The sequence below is a fragment of the Austrofundulus limnaeus genome, unplaced genomic scaffold (assembly GCF_001266775.1).
Source record: "Austrofundulus limnaeus strain Quisiro unplaced genomic scaffold, Austrofundulus_limnaeus-1.0 Scaffold235, whole genome shotgun sequence".
Lineage (NCBI taxonomy): Eukaryota > Metazoa > Chordata > Actinopteri > Cyprinodontiformes > Rivulidae > Austrofundulus > Austrofundulus limnaeus.
In genome coordinates, this window is record NW_013952637.1 from 315271 (window position 1) to 316834 (window position 1564).

At 37.8% G+C, this 1564-nt stretch overlaps 1 protein-coding gene across 1 annotated transcript in view; it reads left to right on the forward strand.

The window, feature by feature from the left end:
* eif3s10 (eukaryotic translation initiation factor 3, subunit 10 (theta)) overlaps positions 1 to 1564 on the forward strand; it is a gene marked incomplete in the record, with an annotated part of 15801 nt that overhangs the window by 5019 nt on the left and 9218 nt on the right. Inside the window, 2 exon segments of the mRNA XM_014019892.1 lie at positions 436 to 552; positions 632 to 817. Of these exon segments, the coding sequence (XP_013875346.1) occupies positions 436 to 552; positions 632 to 817 (303 nt within the window).

Below are 1564 nucleotides of genomic sequence, written 5' to 3' on the forward strand. Positions count from 1 at the left end.
GGGATTAATCGTCAAATTAATCGTTATCGTATAAATACCACAATTAATCGTGATTAATTTTTTTGCCAATATTGCCCAACCTTAGCGGAAGGAGGAAATTTAGAGGATTTATTCTCTTTACGTGTTTTAAAACGCTATAATTTCTTCATTATATTTCAAACTCCTGCTCAGTTGTCTCTGCACTTGCAGCCCTGCTGACACAGGTCGATGATGTAATGACGATATGAAGGTAGAGGGTAAATTTCTACCGTAGGCCAACTTTATACAGTTTCTACCATCTACTGCATATACTGCGCAGCCCTAAGTTTTGCTTTTTATGATCATTTTATACTGTGATACATACTGTTACTGTGAGGGGATTCTGTTTAAACCCTGGTCATACCACCCAGCCTGACCCAGGAGTCCTTCTGACCCAGGTCTGTCTCTGTCCCTCAGGTGGCTCAGATCTATCAGAGCATCGAGTTCAGCCGTTTGGCCTCCCTGGTTCCGTTTGTGGACGCCTTCCAGCTGGAGCGCTCCATCGTGGACGCAGCCCGGCACTGTGACCTGCAGGTGGGACCAGATAAAACCTTTTGAGGATCAAGTTCTGGGACTAAAGTCTGTAAACCGTCTGGCTGGGTTTTGTCCKTAGGTTCGGATCGACCACTCGTCTCGAACCTTGAGCTTCGGCTCTGACCTGAACTACTCGACTAAAGAGGATTCTCCGGTCGGCCCGTTCCTGCAGAACATGCCGTCGGAGCAGATCAGGAACCAGCTGACGGCCATGTCTGCTTCTCTGGCTAAAGCCATCCACATCATCAAGCCCACCTCCATCCTGGTGAGTCCGGACTAGGGGTGGTCCTGGCCCTGCAGGGCCGCAGCCCTACATTTTACCTGATTCAGTCCCTGAACTACCTCTTCATGTTCTGCAGTATGGAGGACGGACACTGACATAATTAGAAATAAAAACAGAAAAAAATGAACCTTTAAATAAATAAATCCATTTAAATTGCACCAAATAAATTAAAAAGGAGAATTTTACCTCATGTTTTATCATTTAATTGACCTTCATATTTATTTTTCCAGCTTAGTTCCAATAAATTATGTATTTTAACACATAATTTTAACTTTAATTTTTTATATATATTTTACAGTTTTTCCTTTTACTTGTACATGCATTTGTCTCTTGAATGCTTAAATTGAATTATTTTTATAATTTTGTCCAACAAGTCTTTTTATTTCTGTGTGTTGCATCCTTGTGCTGCTGCAGTTTAGCTTAAAATTTAGTTAAAATAAATACACAGGTAATGTTTTCCTCCTTACCTTTGTTTTAAACTAAACTTTAAACTTTTAGCTAAACTGAGGCAGAAATAAAAAGACTTGTTGGAAAAAAATAAGTTTAAACATTTAAGACTAATGCATGTACCAGTAAAAGGAAAAACAATGAATATATATTTATAAAACTGTAAAATTTAAATTATATGTTCAAATATATAAAATAATTTGTTGATCTAATCTGAAAAAATAAATATGAAAGTCAATTAAAATATGAAACAGGAGATAAAGTTCTCCTTTTTTAATTTAA